An 18,686-nucleotide genomic window follows, 5' to 3' on the forward strand; every position below is an offset into this window, starting at 1 on the left:
ATTCAACACTCTGTAATAACCTAAATGGGAAGAGGATCTGTAGATGAATAGGTATGTATATGTACAAATGAATCAGATTGTATATTCCTAGAACAAGCAATATTGTAATCAAATTACTCTGATAAAAAATTAAAAATAAAAAAAGCGAAAAATAAGTCATGAGACATAAAAAAAAAAAAAAGAAAGAATTGCAGGTGTATTAGTCAGGGTTCTCCAGAGAAACCAAACCAATAAGATTTGTGTGTGGATAGAGACAGAGATAGAGACAGAGAGAGAGAGAGAGAGAGAACAAAAAAAAAATTTTTGTTCTATGTGAATGTAGTGCCCATTAAAAAATAAAATTTAAAATTCAAATTCAGGGTTAAACCACATTTGTCATTGTTTTCCAGCTATTCCTTCCTTCAAATGCACACAGCCACCAGATTTAATCTTCATAAAATTTCACTTTTAACATGTCACATGCTTGAGAAACTACAGCAGTTCCCTGTTACCTCCACACTCGCTCAGTGTTCTTGGCCTGATCATCAAGGCTCTCAACATTCTGGCCCAGGGCTCATCTTCAACACTAGTCTTAAAGGCTTTTCAACACATTCTGCTGTAAAGTTGTTTTCCTCACCTTTCCCTGAACATGCTATGGACATTTTCATCTCTCTTCGACAGCTTTTGCATTTTGCCCCTTCCTCCTTTTTTCCATGTAATTTGTGAATGCGTCTATGAATTTCTTTTAAATTTTCCCTCAAAACCACACAATTTAGCATTTGATTATGTAATGTGCTAAAGCTTAATTTGAGTTAATCTTGTGTTCTCAACGAAATTAATTTTCTGGTATGTGAGGTGTGGTGATTAAAGCATAGTCTTATTCAAGGAATAAGGAGCAGGGTTCAGCATTGTTTCCATTGCACTGTGATTCCTGTAAGCAAGGGATCACTCAGAGGAGACAACAATTGGACCTGCCAGTGGCCAAGACCCCTGTGAGAGGGGAAGCTCTGCGATGGCAGGATTCATTTCGTTCTTCTATGTTCAACCCACTGCACAGTGTTAGCTGCTTCGAAGGGTGAATAAATTGGCTTATTACATGCAGTAGAGCATGCAACAAACCAAACCAAACCAACTGAAGAACAAATTCTTGAATAGCGCCCTCTGAATTGTCATCTCTACTAAGTCAGTAAATAGCTATGTGATGTTTGGTGTTTTGTAGTTTTTATTGACTTATTTTTTTATATCTTTATGGGATTATAATTGCTTTACAGTGTTGTTAGTTTCTGCTGTACAACAAAGTGAATCAGCTCTATGTATACATATATCCCCATATCCCCTCCCTCTTGAGCCTCCCTCCCACCCTCCCTATCCCACCCCTCTAGGGGGTCACAAAGCATCAAGCTGATCTCCCTGTGCTATGCAGCAGCTTCCCACTAACATTCCATTTTACATTTGGTAGTGTATACATGAACTGACTTGTTTTTTATTGCTTTTTTCTTATTACTCGAATATTATATGTTTATCTTAGCAAATGTAGATAAGCAAAAAGAATGAAATATATAAAAATAGGTGACCCTGTTACCTAGTGACAATTGGTCTATTTTGGTGTATATGCTTTTGCATATTTTATAAATATACATACCATATACAGATGGTCCCTGACTTACAATGGTTCAGTTTAGGATTTTTCAAGTTAACAATGGTGTAAAAGAGATACGCGTACAGTAGAAACCGTACTTTGAACTTTGAATTTGGATCTTTTCCCAGGCTAGCGACATGTGGTATGATACTCAATAAGTATTTAATAAGTTACATGAAATATTCAACACTTTATTATAAAATAGGCTTCTGTTAGGTGATTTTTCCCAACTGTAGGCTAATGTAAGTGTTTTGAGCACATTTAAGGTAGGCTAGGCTAAGTTATGGTGTTCAGCAATTTAGGTGGGTTAAAAGCATTTTTGACTTAGGATGGGTTTATCGTGTTGTAACCCCACGGTAAGGGGTCAAGGAAGATCTGTATATTTACAAAACAGGAATCATACCATACTTCTAAAACTTAACTTTTATATTTTTTTCCTTTTTAAATTATACCCAATCATGTGCATAAGTCTCAATGCTCAGTGAATGTTTACAATAATGCATATTGTTTGTAACCTTTTTATTCATCTGACAATGTGTGAACGTTTCCCACGCATTAAATATTTTTCTATATCATTTAAAATGACTACACGGTGTACTACTGTGGATCATTATTTAAATGATTGTTGGACATTTAATTTTCCTAAAAAATTTTCATTATTGTAACTGTGTTTTGGTAAAGATAACCAGCTGTATCTTTGTACACATTCTTGATTATAATCTTTGCATAAATTCCTAGGTATGGAATTGCCTAGACAATATTATGTAAAATTCTGACTTTTGAAAGCCAATTTCCATTTCAGAAAGGATGTACCAGTTTCTTCTGCTGCCAGTAGATTTTTCTTTTAAATATTCATTTATTTATTTGTCTGTGCCTGTTCTTAGTTGCAGCACGTGTGATCTTCGTTTTGGCATGCGGGATCTTAGTTGAGGAATGTGGGATCTAGCTCCCTGACCAGGGATCAGACCCAGGCTCCCTGCATTGGGAGTGCGGGGACTTAGTCACTGAACCACCAGGGAAGTCCCCTGTTGCCAGCAGATGTTGAATGTGTCTAGGACTCCTTACTAACTTTAATATGCAGAAGGTGAGAACAATATTGGTCTAGGAAAAGAGCCTTCCATTGCATTTAATAAAACATGAGTGGCTGCTTCACCAAAATTCCTTTCTTAATCATCTTTTCTCTTTGTTCTTTAGAACAACATCAAAGCATTGTCCTGCCTGTTCTCAGGATAGAGAGTAATGGCAGCAAACTTTTTTTTCTGGGCAAGGTTGTCTAGTGTTCGAGGGATATAACTTTTCTTTTTGATTGTGGTAAAGTATATATAACAAAAAATTTACCATTTTAAGCGTACAGTTCAATGGCATTAAGAACATTCACACTGTTGTGCAACCATCATGCCCATCCAACTCCAGGACATTTTTCATCTTCCCAAACTGAAACTCCATACCCATTAAACAGTAACTCCCCATTTGTCCCTCCCCCCAGCCTCCTGGTAACCTCTCTTTTTCTTTCTGTTTCTATGAATTTGACTACTCTATGTATCTCATATAAGTGAAACCATACAGAATTTATCTTTTGTGATTGGTTTATTTCACTTAGCATGTCTTCAAGGTTCATCCATGTAGCATGTGTCAGAATTTCCTTCCCTTTTAAGGCTGAATAATATCCCATTGTATGTATATACCACATTTTGTTTATTCTTCTGTTAATGGACACTTCGGTTGCTTCTACGTCTTGGCTATCGTGAATAGTGATGCTATGATTATGGGTGTACAAATATCTGTTTGAGTTCCTTTTTTCAATTCTTTTGGGTATACCAGAAGTGGAATTGCTGGATCATATGGTAATTCTATGTTTAATTTGTTGAGGAATCACCACTGTTTTTCACAGCTGTAACTTCATATCCTTTTAAGGCCATTCGTTAGTTATTCTGGTCAGGATTTTGGGATGCCCAAATGGGCCTCCAAATACCTCAAGGGTTGTGAAATTTCCAAAACAAAATTTGTACTTCGTTTTAAAATTCCACACCAAACTTTCAGCAAGAAATGATATATAATGACGGATTAGTAAAAATGGGACTTCAGTGATTTCTCTTTAGAAATAAACCTTAAAAAATGTATATTGGTGAGCTCAATGAAAAAGTATTTCTTTAAGGCAATAGTTTATGGAGGCATTTAAAGGGTTAAGGCAGTTAAAATGTATCCCTGACCACTCACTTTCTTCTCTAAATCCTGCATTTCTTAGGGCCACAGTGAGCTGAAATACAGGCACCCTGGACCCACCCTAGGCCAGACACACTCCTGAGTGTGGAGAGAGCCAGCCCAGGAGAAATGGCACAGTGATCAGACCCCAGTCATCATACAGTTCTCCTTCTCACTGGCACATTTTATTTCCTTTGTGACACAAATCACTATTTTAAATAATCCTCTTTGTTTGCATGTGTCTTGTCTGTCTCCCTCTGTCAGAATGTAAGCTCCCTAAAAACAGAGACTTGTTTACCACACCTTTTTCTACAATTGTGCTGAATATAAAATAGGTCCTCAATAAATATTTATTGAATGAATAGATTGTCAAATGAATACAAACTTGCTTTCTTAGTCTATTTCTTTCTACTCTTAAACTATTTTAAAACTTATGAAATACTGTAAACACTCAGAAAAGCGCCTACTACTCATGTTTAACAAATCCTAAGATTTTACCATAATGCTTCAATTTTTTTTCTATCCCTTAAAAAAAATGGAGAAAGATAAAAATATATAGGAGATGAAGAGATGGCCAATTTGGGGAGTGTGTAAAAATGGACAGTCTTTGTCGACTCGTGAGAGAAATGGTTCATCTACGTCGCTTACATAAATTCAAACTACAGATCCCAGGCAGCACTGCAACAGTTCTGCTCGTGGGCTATTCTTTTCTCTTGTATAAACAGCCAATGAAAGGTAGAGTTTACAAAGGTCTAGGATGACATCTGGTGTGTTGACTGTGGCCAGACTTAAATCTAGTTATTGTCGTTTGGAACGCGCAGCTGTAAACCAGACCTCATAGGGCTTTTCCTGTTAATTCGCAGTTCATTGTGCCTCTTGTTTCAGAGGGAAGAAAAGCTGATTTAGTAATCTAAATGGATGCGATACTGAATTACAGGTTGGAAGATAGTGAAGATTACTACACGTTACTGGGATGTGATGAACTGTCTTCGGTAAGGCAGTGAATAATGCCGTTCTTTTTCACAACAGTATTTCAAGTTTTTATTTAAGGTTTTAATTTGGAACTTACGTTGCCTAAAAATCTAATCTTGTATTATTTTAAAGCACTTTTGGCTCAGAGAAAGTTAAGGACTTAAATATGTGCTGGGTCTTTACTTGAATAATGTCCTTTTTCAGTTTTATGGAAGCTTCTGATTGAATATGTGTATTCTGTCACATGGCCATAGACTCTATTTCAAATATACTAAAAATACATATTTGAAATTTAATTGTAATTGCTATTGGCAGTGTTTCATAGTATACATAAGCTATTTCTTTATTATGGTAAGTTACACTGTAATTGAGATGAGATGTAATTTTCTAGCAATTAGTGATTTTAAAATGTTTTATTAAAATATGTACTTTTATGTGAGTAGTTAAATTATATAAACCAAGAAACATCGTTTTATGTTAATATTTCAAATTGTGTGAGAGGAATTACTTCTTTAAAGTCTGGCTTCTGAAACAAAATGTGTGAAAACTCTATAATTGTTCACTTGATCTACAATGGAACAATGTTTTTAAAGGTCCCCGTAGATAATTATAAAGGTTGTAAAAGTTTTTTAAATTATGGAAAGCTCATTTATAATTCTACCTCCCAAGGGTAACACTATTAATGTCTGGTATATTAATCACCAGTCTTTTTCCTATATATATATTTTTGAAGACAAGTTCGCTTTTTATCTGTTAACATTATAACAAGGATTTCTCCAGGCTACTAAAGATTCTTCATATATATGTTAATGATTGCATATTTCATTTTACTATTGTACCACAATTGGTTATTCTCTTATTGTTAAACATTTCATTTATTTACAGTTTTTTAATATTTTAAATATTGAGATGAATATGAAATATATTTCAATTATATTATTAAATATGTTCATATTATTTTATATTTATATAACAAGTATTAAAATATTTATTTTATTTTATTACTAAAATATAGCTATTAATATTAAAATATTTTAAAGCAAATTATTTTTCTATTCATCTTTGTTTCATAAGGCTGGAGTTAAGTAATAAAATGTACTTCATTTTGTTTGGAGAATAGAATAATATTGGACACAAGGGATTATCTCTAATTTCGTCACCCTGAGGAAGTTATCTTAGGTTCCTTGTAGTTAAACACACTTAGAGCAACTGAGAAAGCTTATTATGTGTTATTCATACTTTGGATTATACTCTTGCCAGATAATTTTTGAAGGAACTATCTGAATCAAAGGAACATAATTTAATTTGAAAAGTTTCACGATTTGGATTTATAAAAAATATTGTCATGCTAGGTTATAAAGTAAAGGTTGTAATAGCCCCTTAATAAATCTCTTGACCCTTTAGTCAGTCTTTTGTAGTTATGTTATTGTCTTTTCAATCTTTCCACAAAGAAAGATTAGTCTTGAATAGACTACGGTGTATACCGTAGCATATATTAAAAGGAGAATAAAAGCATTGTCTTGACATTCCTTCTTCTGGATGTATTTTACTAATTCTGTCAATGGCATAGCATGTGTAGGTAACAGTCATTTATTTAAAATGCAATGACCTGTCACAATTTTGTCGATTCTTTTTATATATATCTTCCCCCGTGCCCCACCTTTTTTTTTGTTTGTTTTGGCCACACCGGATCGGCTTGCGGGATCTTAGTTCCCTGACCAGCGATCAAACCCGTGCCCCCTGCAGTGGAAGGGCGGAGTCCTGACCACTGGACTTCCAGGGAATTCCCCTCTCCCCTCTTTTTATATGTATCCTTCTCACTGAAAAATATTTTAATGTCTTTTTTTGAGTATTACTATGACATTTCCTTTACTTGTGTTGCATGAATTTTCTTTACTTCAAATATTCCTTGATCTGATGCTCTAAAAAAATTAACCAGAACTGTTCCTATCCAAGAGCAATTTAGCAGTTATAATTTCAAAGCAGCTTGATATTTTGATTCTACTTACAACAATTGAGTTAGATACACACATAATTCTTTGCTTTAGTATACAGTTCTTACACTTTAAAGCGTGTGTTGGAAATTAATTAAATGACATATATAAGGCCATGGGAGGATTTCCATGCTGCTGAGTAGGAAACAAATACCCCCTGTTCAAAAACATTTACTGAAATTTGAGCCCAAATCAGTTAGCTTTTTCTCCCTAAATCAGATTTTACATAGACGCATGCTATGAAATCTTCTGAAGTCCTTATTGATGCATATACCACACACTAGTGGTGTAAGGCAGCCTCTTGGGTGTGGATCTTAATTAATTTTTTAATATCTGGTCAACATTTCAGTAGTAATAAGACTTTCTCATTTCAAGATTTCATGGACTTGAAAACTGAGCATAAACTCAATAAATAGAAACACCTATTTTTTTTTCTAGTTCTCTTTCTTATTGACTTCAGACCACTTGGGTTTAAATCTTAACCATTTATTGGCTATGTGACCTTGGGAAAATTATTTCACTTTTCTATGGCTGGGTTTCCTAATCTGCAAATGGGGATAATAATAGTACTCACCTCATGGAGGTGTTGTTGGGATTAAATGAGACATGATACATAAGGTGCTTAGAATGGTGCCTGGCATATAGTAAGTTGTCGTGGTTGAGGGAGTTGTTTTGGCCTCACAGTAACACTGTACACTTGGAACTTCATAAATTCATTCTATTCTATTTTTTAAAAATCAATTAATTAATTTATTTTTGGCTGCGTTGGGTCTTCATTGCTGCGCATGGGCTCTCTCTAGTTGCTGCAGGAGGGGGCTACTCTTCCTTGTGGTGCACAAGCTTCTCATTGCAGTGGCTTCTCTTGTTGCAGAGCACGGGCTCTAGGTGTGCAGGCTTCAGTAGTTGTAGCTCGCGGGCTCTAGAGCACAGGCTCAGTAGTTGTGGTGCACGGGCTTAGTTGCTCTGTGGCATGTGGGATCTTCCAGGGCTCGAACCTGTGTCCCCTGCATTGGCAGGCGGATTCTTAACCACTGCACCACCAGGGAAGTCCCCATTCTATTCTATAATTCGCATTATTTTTAAAATATTTTATTTTGAAATGATTTTTAATAGAAGTTTTTGAAGAGCAATTTTAGGTTCATAGCAAAATGGAGGGCAAGATACAGAGATTTCCCATATACCTGCCCCCTCCACTGATGCATAGATTCTCCATTATCCATATTCCCATCAGAGTTACAACTGATGAACCTACATTGACACATCATCATCACCCAAAGTCTATAGTTTACATTATGGTTCACTCTTGGGTTTGTACTTTCTGTGGGTTTGGACAAGTGTATAATGACATTTATCCACCTTATCATAGTGTATCATAGAGAGTAGTTTCTCTGCTCCAAAAATCCTCTGTGCTCCATCTATATTGGAATAATTTTTGGCTTACAGAAAAGTTGCAAACATAATAGAGTTCTTGTATACACTTCACCCAGCTTCCTTAATGTTAACATCATATTTAATGGGAGTATCATTATCAAAATCAGAAAATTAACATTGGTACAATAGTATTAACTTAACCAGTGGTCATCAAGCATTTTTTGTAAAGGACCAGATAGACAGGGTCAGCACTAGGGTGAGGCAAGCAGAGTGCTTATGATCAAAATTTAAGGAGGCACTAACTCTCAGGGTTTCTGCAAGTGCAGAGACCTGAGAGAGAGTGAGTACTTCCTTAAACCCAGGTGTCCTGCTTGTCTTTTTTTTTTTTTTTTTTTTTTGCGTGTGTGGCAAGCGGGATCTTTGTTCCCTGACCAGGGATCGAACCCATGTCCCCTGCATTGGGAACGCAGAGTCTTAACTGCTGGACCGCCACGGAAGTCCCTGTGTGTGTCCTCTTGGTGCTGACCCTGAGATAGCAAATATTTTAGATTTTGCAGGATTTATGGTCTCTGCCACAACCACTCAATTCGGCCATTGTGAGAAAGTAGCTATAGATAACATGTAAATGAATGACCATGGCTGTCTTCCAATAAAACTTTATTTTAAAAACAGGTGGGTGCTTCCCTGGTGGCGCAGTGGTTGAGAGTCCGCCTGCCGATGCAGGGGATACGGGTTCGTGCCCCAGTCTGGGAACATCCTACATGCCACGGAGCCGCTAGGCCCGTGAGCCATGGCCGCTGAGCCTGCGCGTCCAGAGCCTGTGCTCCGCAACGGAAGAGGCCACAACAGTGAGAGGCCCGCGTACAGCAAAAACAAAAAAACAAAAACAAAACAAAACCCAAAAAAACAACAAAGAAAAAACAACATGTGGTAGGCCAGACTTGGGCTGTGGGCCAGAGTTAGTCAACCCCTGACCTAAAGTATAGGGCTCCTTCCAATTTCATCAATTTTTCTACTGATGCCCTTTTTCTCTTCCAACATCCAAGCCAGGATCCTTTATTGTACTTAGTTGTCTGGTTCCCTTATTTTCCTCCAAAATGACAATTTTTCATATCTTCCTTGTCTTTCAAGACCTGGACACTTTGAAGAGTAGTGGTGAGTTGTTTTGTAGAATGTCCCTCAATTTTGGTTTGCTTGATCTTTTCCCATGATTAGAGTGAGTTTATGTGTTTTTGGAAAGAACACCACAGAAGTGATGGTGTGCCTTTCCCAGTGCATCATTTCAGGGGTACCTGATATAATATGTCTTATTAACCTTGATCATTTGGTTAAGATGTGTCTGTCAGCTTTCTTCTGCCAGGTTTTTGCAGTGTAGGGTTATTATTTTCCCTTTTGTAATTAACGAATATATTGGTGACAGTTCTTTGAGACCACAGTGTTTCTCCTCAAACGTTCACCCACTGATTTTAGCATCCTTTAGGGAATCTTGCCTATAAGAGTTACTGTTATGGTGTTTGCCTAATGGTGACTTTCTATTTTCCTCATCCGTTTACATTTATTACTTGGAATTCTTCTGTAAAGAAAAGCTACCCCTTCTCCCATATTTACTTACTTATTCAGCTATTTTTGTCACTGTGGATTAATAGATAGTTATTGTATTTTATGGATTTTAACCCAGTATTACCATTGTATATTTTATGGCTCAAATCACTTCTATAGCTCATGTTAATTAATTATCATTTCATTAGAATGATGTAAGATGATCTCTCATGAAATCTATTTCAGGGATATTACTAATATCGGGCGTTTTGTGGGAAAAATCCAGTTTCAAACTAAGTAAATCGAAATGATGGATGTTAACCCACTTATTAAAATGGGTCTTGTCTTTTCTGCAACATATTCTGTAGCATATACATTTCCAGCACATGAATCAATGCATTCTTTTAATGAATAAATCACATTTTCAGAATGCTCCTATTACACTACAGTCATGTTATTTGAAGAATATCTGTCAGTCTATAATCAAGTATTCATTCAACACTTGGCATTGGTCCAGTACTAGACGTGATGGGGGGAGAACAAAACAAAAAAGTGAGACATGGTGCGACTGTATAAGGAAATTGGCATCCAGTCGAAGAATCAAAGCTCATACACAGGAAACAATTCCAGGACAAATAAGTACTGTGCTGTGCGGTACTGTTTATAAGTGCAACAGGAATTAAGGAAAGAATATCTGAGAAGACTTCAGAGAAGAGATGGGGCATGAAACGATCTTACTTGGTTAAAATTTAAATGCATGGAGGGAGAGTCAGAGGGCATTTGTGTGGCCAGGGAAAAGCTGGAGAAGATCCATTCAAGTGGGAATCAAATTAGTCCTTGCACATGAGTATTTCCTGGCACAGAGCAAAATACTATGCTATTAGGATATGGAAAAGATAAGTTTTTAAGTTTTAAAATTTAATTTCTAAAATTAATATATGTTCAATAAAGAAATGAGGAGTATGAAGAGAGCACAGAGAAAAATGCTTAATGTTTGGGAGTATGACATAGGCATGCCAATTATGCATACATATATGCTGTATTTATGTATTATGTAATAAGTACATGTGTATATGTATAAATATATATATATAAATATATATATATATATATATTTTTTTTTTCCGGTACGCGGGCCTCCCACCGCCGCGGCGTCTCCCACCGCAGAGCAACAGGCTCTGGACGCGCAGGCCCAGCGGTCATGGCTCACGGGCATAGCCGCTCTGCGGCATGTGGGATCCTCCCGGACCGGGGCACGAACCCGTGTCCCCCGCATCGGCAGGCGGACTCTCAACCACTGCGCCACCAGGGAAGCCCTATATATATTTTTTTGTATGTGTTTGGAGTCAGACTGTCTGAGTTGAAATCCTGGCTTTGCCACTTAGTAGCTCTGTGACTTTGGAAAAATTACTTAACTTTCCTATGTCTTGGTTTCCTAATCTGCAAAATGGGAATAATAATAGTACCCACCTCATAGAATTGCTGTGGGAATTAAATGAGATGCTATATATAAAGTACTTAGAACAGTGCCTGGCACAGAGTAGGTCTCAATAAATCTTAGCTATTATTATCATTATCTTTATTTTACATATTCACATGTTATGTAATTCCTTTTGAGAAAACATTAAGGTTTTATACCGTACATAATACTTTGTAGCTTACCTTTTCTCATAGAATGCATTATATAAATTTCTCAGATTATTGTCTTCTACTAAAAGATGATTTTTTTAATGACTGCAAAATATCCCATCTTAAAGCTATATTACAATTAACGTTAACAAATATCCTATTACTAGGCACATAGGTTTTTGTTTAAAATGTATAACTTTTCAATTTAATTACTTAATGAATTTATTTTTGGCTGCATTGGGTCTTTGTTGCTGCATGTGGGTTTTCTCTAGTTGCGGCAAGCGGGGGCTACTCTTTGTTGCGGTGTGCAGGATTCTCATTGCGGTGGCTTCTCTTGTTGCAGAGCATGGGTTCTAGGTGCACAGGTTTCCGTATTTGTGGCACGTGGGCTCAGTAGTTGTGGCTCGCCGGCTCTAGAGTGCAGGCTCAGTAGTTGTGGCTCACGGCCCCAGCCGCTCCGCGGCATGTGGGATCTTCCCGGACTGGGGCATGAACCCGTGTCCCCTGCATCGGCAGGCGGACTCTCAACCAATGCGCCACCAGGGAAGCCCTGTCAGGTGGATTCTTAACCACTGCATCACCAGGGAAGCCCTAAAGTGTATAACTTTTAATTCATTGAACTTTCTTATAACTAAATCCATTTCCTACCTCTGATTATCCTCTTAGCCAAATTCCTAGAATTGAAATTGAACTAAAGAGTATGAAAAAAATTACAGGATTAAAAAAATTTTTTTAATTTATTTTCTTGGCCGTGCTACCTGTCTTGTGGGATCTTAGTTCCCCGACCAGGCATCGAACCTGGGCCCTTGGCAGTGAAAGCGTGGAGTCCTAACCACTGGACCGCCAGGGAATTCCCAAGGATTTTTATATATGTGTATATCCCAATTGATTTCCAGAAAATGTGAACCATTTACGTCCTCACCAGGAAAGCATGAGAGAGTTCATTTCTTTGCACCCTCAGTGACACTGGTCATGATCATCCCGTGGATGTTTTATTTAATTATGTGTAAAGTTGAACCTTTTTTGTATGTTTATTGGCCAATAGGGTAGGCAGCTTTCCAGACCATTGGACATTGGGTCTGGAAGGCAAGATTCAGAGGACCTTGACATGGAGAGCCTCACTTGTCCATGGGCCACACTTGGGGTGGTGATGCCAGGAGATAAATAGAACATGCCCAAGACAAACTAAGCCTCTTTACTGGTTAGTTTACCCAGAACCAGCCGTACATAGGAGATTTGTAATAAACTTTGTGACAATAAAACTATGAAAAGTAATGAAAGACAGATATGGATTATTCTTAATTTTTAAAGATGGGATAGGAATTAAAAAATAAAACAAAACCCCCAAACTTTCTACCTTTGATAGATAGGTATAATTTTATCCATTTGTATTATTAAATCCCCCCAAAATATATACATAAATATGTATATAAGTGTGTAAAAATGTGTCTTGAAGGATTCTGTTATCTTAGGGGAAAAGGAGTAAAGGTTTTTTTAAAAAAATTCTGTATTGATAGAAATTTTTTCAAACAGAGTTCGTGAGTATTCATAAATTACTTGTTAATTAAAAATGCTTACTACTAGGGCTTCCCTGGTGGCACAGTGGTTGACAGTCCGCCTGCCGATGCAGGGGACACGGGGTCGTGCCCCGGTCCGGGAAGATCCCACATGCCGCGGAGCAGCTGGGCCCGTGAGCCATGGCCGCCGAGCCTGCGCGTCCGGAGCCTGTGCTCCGCAACAGGAGAGGCCACGACAGTGAGAGGTCCGCGTACCGCAAAAAAAAAAAAAAAAAAAAAAAAAGCTTACTACTAGATTCTTTAAAATTTTTAAAATTTAAAAACAAGCCCCAATCTCAATTTTCTTCATTCTATTAGCAGGTTATGGTGACTAAGGGGTAAAGGGAGCACCCAGGAAGAGGGAACATAATTAATTACAGTTCTTACTAGGAAATATATCTCTTCCTGTTATTCCAAGTGTTTCCCAGTACATGCTTAACATGGAAAAGAGTAGAGATATCAGTCTGGGCTTTAAACATATTCATATCTAATACAGCCTGTCTTTGATTGTAAAAGTGAAGATTTTTTTATGAGAATTGATTAAGGATGACGTGGAGCTGATAAAAATGTTTTTCCCATGAATCTTCTGACAATACTGAGCTGAACTGCTTGATAATTCATTTCTCAAACAAGAGGCAATTTGCTTTCATTAATTCATGTATAGTAAATATAGTACTTGATAATAGGTCCCTAAGTCTGAAGAATTCGGCCACATAAAACAGTGGTTACGATTATTAGATTTGAATTCCATCTGCTTAGTTAACAAAAAACTCAGCTTCTATAGTAATAAGCTAAATGAGTTCAAGTTACTTAACCACTGACATTTAATAATAGCTACTATTATTGAGTTCTTACTGTGATTGGGCTTTGTGTTAAGTGCTCAACTTATTCATGAAACGTAAAGATGAGGGAACCTAGGCACATAGAAATTACACAACTTGCCTAAAATCTCAGGGCAGAACTGGGATTTAAAACAAAGTAATCAGAATCCAAGAGCCACATAACCACTGTTGTATCCTGCTGTTGACATTGCAATTATAATTAATGAAGCCAAGTCTTGATAATTCATGATAATAAGGATTAGATGGGTGAGTGAAATCAAATAAAATCATAAATGGCTCTCAAATCTCATTTTAGTTTGGGTTGAAGTTTCTGTTTTCCCAATCAAAATCTCTAACCAAACTGTTTATTGGTAACAAAATTATCAGGTTTATCCTTTTTTTAAAAATTGTGAAAAATTTTTCCTTCCAATTTTATTGAGATATAATTGACATATAGCACTGTATAAGTTTGAAGTGTACAGCATAGTATTTGACTTACATACATCATGAAATGATTACCACAGTAAGTTTATTGAACATCCATCATCTACATAAATATGAAATTAAAGAAATAGAAATTTTTTTCCTTCTGATGAGAACTCTTAGGATTTACTTTCTTAACACCCTTCATATATAACATACAGTAGTGTTAATTATATTTATCATGTTCTACATTGCATCTCTAGTACTTATTTTATAACTGGAAGCTTGTACCTTTTGACTACATTTATCTAACCTCCTAATTCCCAACTGTGAAATTCTTAATAAAAAAGAAAAGGGCCAAAAGGCAGACAGAAAGAACTTTATAATGGGTAATTTATAAACTGGATAGTCTTTTTTTTAATTGATTTTTAAAAATTTAATTAAATTTAATTTTTTTGGCCACACCACATGGCATGCAGGATCTTAGTTCCCCGACCAGGGATTGAACCCATGCCCCCTGCAAAGGAAGCTCAGAGTCTTAATCACTGGAATGCCAAGGAAGTCCCTGGATAGTCATCTTGAATAATGGTTGGTGGCTAAGCATCCTTAGAAGAACTCGGATGTGTAAACTCACCTTTCATATATTCTTAGGATAAACCTATCTGACCATTTTTGACATTTGAACTCATAGATGTCTTGGGCCATCATCTAAATACAGTAGCAAGTTAAATTGTCATCACAGACTACTATTTGAATAGGAACTTTTACTGGATACTTTCTGAATTTTGTTATTGAGAAAATAATTTCTTAAGAGTAAAAAGTCAAAATACAAATATAGGGATCAAAATAAAAAGTTGGGTGATCATGGCTTTTTTGGGAAAAACTGACACCCAACTTCTTCCTTCATTCCATTCAAATTGGATTCCTTATTTTATTTTATTTATTTATTTATTTATTTATTTTGCGGGACACGGGCCTCTCACTGTTGTGGCTTCTCCCGTTGCGGAGCACAGGCTTCGGAAGCGCAGGCTCAGCGGCCATGGCTCATGGGCCCAGCCGCTCCGCGGCATGTGGGATCTTCCCGGACCGGGGTACGAACCCGTGTCCCCTGCATCGGCAGGTGGACTCTCAACCACTGCGCCACCAGGGGAGCCCTAGATTCCTTATTTTAAACATTGATTTTTCTTTTAGGCTGAACAAATCCTGGCAGAATTTAAGGTCAGGGCCCTGGAATGTCACCCTGACAAGCATCCTGAAAACTCCAAAGCTGGTAAGTATTTAATAATGGCTGTTTCTCATGAAAATGTAGAGCATAGAGATCTACAATGGCTTTAATAGTAACTTCATTTTCTTTTATCTATTTACACTCAAAATTATTCTTTCATTCAATGCCAAAGAATATTTTTGCACTATCAGATGGAAGGTGAGGAGGGAATTGGGTAAGGTCTATCTTTCTAACAGTAGTCATTTGATATTCATTTATCTTTCTGCTATAATGTTCTGCTTCATGGTTTCAAATCTGTCCAGTTTATGCTTTATTTCACCAGTTCTCAAATGTTAACATGACTTAAATATGTTTGTAACCAGGTGGCTGTCTTGATGAGAACCTTGCTGTGTTTTCTTCATTTTGAAGACCTGAATAGGTCCATATATATTATATAATAATATATTCGCACATTTGTTTTTTCTTTATATTTTACATTTCATGATCATAAATTTATGCATAAATGCTTTTGTGTATCTCAGCTTGAAAAAATACAAGCAAACCAATAATCCTTCCTTAACCTGTTGCCCTCCTGCTCCTTCCCTATCTCTTGCCTTCCCTTTAGAGCCAAACTTCCTGAAAAAGAAGTCCACAGTTGGTATCTCTACTTCCCTTTTGCCCTTTTCAATTTATCCCAGTCTTCCTCCTCACCTTTCTAGGAAACAGTTCTCGTAATAGTCACTAAGGACTTCCTGGCTGCCAAATTCAATGGCCCACATTGTAGTCCCTACCTTCCCTGAGCTTGCATCAGAATTTGGCACTATTGACCATGATCACCTTCTTTTTTTTTTTTTTTTTTTGCGGTACGCAGGCCTCTCACTGTTGTGGCCTCTCCCGTTGCGGAGCACAGGCTCCGGACGCGCAGGCTCAGCGGCCATGGCTCACAGGCCCAGCCGCTCCGCGGCATGTGGGATCTTCCCGGACCGGGGCACGAACTCGTGTCCCCTGCATCGGCAGGCGGACTCCCAACCACTGCGCCACTAGGGAAGCCCCATGCTCACCTTCCTGACACTCCTTTTTCTTAGCTACCAGGATACGTACACCCTTATGCTTTTCCTCCTACTTCTTGGGCTGCTCTTTCTGTCTCCTTTGTGACTTCCTTCCCTTCTGTCCTAAGGTTCCCTTCTAAACTCTCTTCTGGGTTTACTCCCCATTTTTTCTCTGGAGTTTTGTCCAAGTCTGTGGTTTCAATCATCAGCTATTTGTTGATGGCTCTCCAATCTATCCTTAACTCAGTTCTCATTCCTCAGTTTCAGACTGTAGCTTCACCTGCTTCTTGGAAATCTCCTTTTGGAGACAATTCAAAGTCACTCTGTGAAAAACTGGACTTGTTATTCATCCTCCTCTCACCTCTTAAAATCATGCTCATTTTTCTATGTTTCCCCATCTCAATAAATGGCACCACCATTCATTCAGTTGGTCAGGCAAAAACCTGTCTCCTTCCTCTGCCTCACATCTACATCTGATTGACTACCAAATGCTGGTGATTTGCCTTCCGCATCTCTCTCCTGTAGGTCCTCTTCCCTCCATCCTCAGAGCCACTGCGGTAGGTAAGCCACTATCATTTCATGCCTGAATCCTTACAGGACTCTAATTGCTTCACACTGCAAATAGTGGTCTTTCTTTCTAGTTACGGAAAGAAATGAAAGATTTAATATGTATAAAACACTACAAAGAATACTATAACAAATGCCCGTGTGTGTATCACACAGCTTAAAACTTTACCAGTGCAGTTGAAATCTCTTGTGTATTCCTACCCTGATTTTACCCTCAGGGTAGGTAATACTATCTTAAATTTGATGACTGTGTTTACTATATGTGTATACTATAGGTATGTGTATAGTATGTGTATACATGTGATTTTTCTATAAGGAAAATATTATGATTAAGACCTGTCTATAACTCCATATTTCACAAATGGTAAGACCCAACCCCTCTTCATTAAAAAAATTTTTTACCTTATCGTAAATCTCTTAATTAATTTTCTATAGAAATCACTGATCCCTTTGATTTGTATAAACAAGTCATTTTCCAATGTATGAAGTCATCTTTTGTTAGATACTTAACCATTATTTCTGCTCATTTGACCCTCCTCCTTTTTCTTGGCCACGACACATGGCTTTCAGGATCTTAGTTCCCTGACCAGGGATTGAAGCCAGGCCCCCTGCAGTGGGAGCATGGAATCCTAATCACTGGGCCACCAGGGAAGTCCCTCCCCTTTTTCATTAAGGCAATGTGAACAAATCATAAGTGTAAACCTGATAAATTTTTGTCCACATATAACCAGTTTAACCACTGCCCAGATGAAGATGTAGAACATTTCCACCACCCCAGGGAAAGTCCCTTTTCATATCCTGTTCAATGTCAGCACCCTCTCCCATTTTTGGATCTTATCATCATTGATTAGTTTTGCCTAGTTTTGAATTTCATGTAAATGGAATCATACAGTATGTATTCTTTTGCATGTAGCTTCTTTCGCTTTACCTTACGTCTGTGATATTTGCCCGTATTGTACGTGTAGCGATAGCTCATTCTTTGCCATTGCTGGGCCTTTAGGTACAAGCCCCTTCATGTTGTGCTCCCCCCACTTATCTCTATCCTCATTTTCTCTCCACCACCATGCTTACAACCCCATGTTTCAGCCACTCACAACTACCTTGGTTCCTTGATGTGCCCTGCTCTCCACTCTTTAGACCTTTATGTCTATTGCTTTCTCTGCCTGGAACATCCCCGAGGCCTGGCCACCTCCCTGCCCTGCTTTTGATTGGTTGGGTCATGCTCCTGATTCAGGTCTCAGCCTAGCCATCACTTCCTCTGGGATTTATGTGTGCCCCAGCTACCCAGAGCACCCTGCGTATACGTCAGGTGGCCAGCTGTGTATCATATTGTCCTCTTGTCGACAATTTGCTTATTAGTCGTACTGGAAGCTCAGTGAGCCTGGCTTCCTGCTTATCTCCTTCAAAGTGGTATGCCTTGCACCGAGCACAGCACCTGCAGTGGAGGACAGCTACTTTGTGCACATAATTTCTTGAATGAGTGAAAGAATGAACTTGTGAACATTTCTGTAGGAGACATATGAATTACCTCTCTAAACTAGAGTTAATATTAAGATAGATGTCGTAGCATAAAAGTATAAAAATTTGATAAACACTTAAAAAACCCACCACCACAGATTATTCTTTAACTGGGTTCCTCTCCAGTAAAGCATGGCTTTGAGTTGTTTTTCTGTCCCCAGCAAACAATTTCTATTCAGGGCGCATGATGAATCATTGTGCGATCATTGCCATTCTAGTGGCC

The 18,686-nt window shown here is 37.7% G+C and overlaps 1 protein-coding gene across 1 annotated transcript in view; it reads left to right on the forward strand.

The window, feature by feature from the left end:
* Nucleotides 1-4,582: 4,582 nt before the first annotated feature.
* DNAJC12 (DnaJ heat shock protein family (Hsp40) member C12) overlaps nt 4,583-18,686 on the forward strand; it is a 33,728-nt gene continuing 19,624 nt past the window's right edge. The window contains exons 1-2 of the mRNA XM_079900260.1: nt 4,583-4,812; nt 15,317-15,395. Of these exons, the coding sequence (XP_079756386.1) occupies nt 4,735-4,812; nt 15,317-15,395 (157 nt within the window). The 5' untranslated portion in view covers nt 4,583-4,734. The remainder of the gene's footprint in view (nt 4,813-15,316; nt 15,396-18,686) is intronic.

This window comes from Stenella coeruleoalba (genome assembly GCF_951394435.1).
Source record: "Stenella coeruleoalba genome assembly, chromosome: 16".
Taxonomy (NCBI): Eukaryota; Metazoa; Chordata; class Mammalia; order Artiodactyla; family Delphinidae; genus Stenella; species Stenella coeruleoalba.